At 36.7% G+C, this 2,062-nt stretch overlaps 1 protein-coding gene across 1 annotated transcript; it reads left to right on the forward strand.

The window, feature by feature from the left end:
- Nucleotides 1-1,590: 1,590 nt before the first annotated feature.
- Nucleotides 1,591-1,788, forward strand: PHACADRAFT_105853 (uncharacterized protein; the record flags this gene model as incomplete). The annotated part of the gene is made up of 1 exon (XM_007401054.1): nt 1,591-1,788. A coding segment is annotated over one exon (198 nt), but the record flags the coding sequence as incomplete, so codon positions are not given.
- Between the last annotated feature and the right edge of the window lie 274 nt (nt 1,789-2,062).

Raw genomic sequence — 2,062 nt, forward strand, 5'->3', positions numbered from 1 at the left:
CTCCCACTTTTTATTCATGCTGGACAATTAGGACCATCAACAGCACCTGCAGCCAAGTTTGAAGTAGCTGATTCAGCTTCTGCTGCACATTTTGCGCTGAATCTGTAGCTTCTTGCTATGCCACAGCTAGTTGACACCGCACAGCTGATGTACCCTTCATCTCACCTTCACTATATGATCTCAAACAATCTGCATCAAGTGGTTATGGTACCCCTGTATCAACTGAAGGTACATGCTCTACTGTATTGCTTGAATTTTGTATTTATTTAATCAGAAATATTACTATAGTCACTGTGCTGTCTCTACTCAGCACACAATTCAGTTACAATAGTTACATGAGCTGTGAAGCACACTATATGACAAAGTTCCGGTTGACTTGGATCAACTATAAGCTGGCCAGAAGTAAAATCAAATCAAATAGAGCAGAATTTGCTAGCTAAAATAAAAAATGGAAACATCAGACACATTTACATCTAAACTAAAGCTTGTGCAGCTTGCATATCAGCATTATTTTATATTACTTACCAATATAGTAAATATAGCCTACAAACATAACGAGGTAGTATTTTCAGTTTGTATGCTGTACTATATATAGCCTGAATTCAGCCAGTATACTTTTAGCCAACATATATTTTTGGCTAATTATTTTTATTTAGTGTGCATTCTCAATTAATATTTATCTTTGATTGATATGTGATTAAATCAGTGCACATCTTTAGCTAGTATGTATCTGTAATCAATACATAGCTGCTACTATCAATACTGTCTATTTCAAGTTTTACACATATAAAGCCAATATATTTTGACCACTAGTATAGTTAATTAAAAGACCAACATTAATACTACTTGTTCACAGACATGAAAGGTGCTGCAACATTAGTTAAAAAGCTGTTACTATTGCTAACATTAGCTACAATGACATTGTCAGATGTGAGTTTCTGGCAAGTTGCTTTGATAGCAAAAATCTGGCAACAAAAGCTTAAAACTAGCTACTGTTGAGCAAGCAGTTAAATCCAGCATTTTAAATTGTATATATGGCTAGAAATTACAAAGTGCATGGAAACCAAGCCAGCACAGATTGTGCCAGTTTAGAGATCTGACTACAATTGAATTAGTATGTAGGCCAGATCAGTATAATTTAGTCAAGAATAGACAATAGCTTTTGTTACAAGCTGCAATGATACTTGGTGCATGTTTCATATAACATTTGTAAATCTGGCCGGATACCAGATGTTCTATATTTTATGGCTTTTTGTCATGTCTATTTGGACAAAATGTATGAAGAGTGCTACTGAATGCATTGCACTCAGTACTATCTCTGGACATTAAGACCTTCCATTTGCAAGTTCATCTACTGTTTCTACTCCAGAACTAGCATATAGTTCCTATCCACTTGCTGGCAGCAAACATCTATGGCACTCACTTTCACAATATTTGCTTGTATCTTTACCACATTCATCTGACTCATCAAGCTTTGCAGCTGAGACTTGGTTGCCTCAGTGTCAACAGTAATTTGAAACCTTGTTAGCCTACTTTACGGCATCTGCAGATCTTTCCCATTTATAGGTTGAAGATCTGAAGTGGAAGTGATTCCTTTCTGAGTTTGTTCCTAGCACATGCCCCTTCTCTCAGAAGACACTTACAAACCACCTCATTTCATCAGCGTTGAGTGTCCTCAGAGTAGAATCACATGCCAAAGTTGTGGGCAGAATTGTAACACTTTATACCAATGGCTGGTCAGCTTCAAATTTCCACCACTTCCAAGGTTTCTCAATAACTACGGAGTAACAAGTACTTTATATTTATAAGCTACTCATATATGAAGCTGACTTTTTCTTTGCAGTCTCTTCCAGTTTCTCTCAAAGACACTATGGTGGAGTGCAAAACTGTGAAACTATTACTGATTCATATCTGAGCTGTGATTCGAAAAGTCACCAACAACATATCAGCTAGCTGAAGAGCAAGTCTTATAGCTTTTGTCACAGATAATAGTGGTGAGTCTTTATCTGCTCGTAATACCATTACTGTGGAGTTCCCAAGAATTCTGTGCTTTCCCTACACC

Source organism: Phanerochaete carnosa (assembly GCF_000300595.1).
Source record: "Phanerochaete carnosa HHB-10118-sp unplaced genomic scaffold PHACAscaffold_12, whole genome shotgun sequence".
NCBI classification, from domain to species: domain Eukaryota; kingdom Fungi; phylum Basidiomycota; class Agaricomycetes; order Polyporales; family Phanerochaetaceae; genus Phanerochaete; species Phanerochaete carnosa.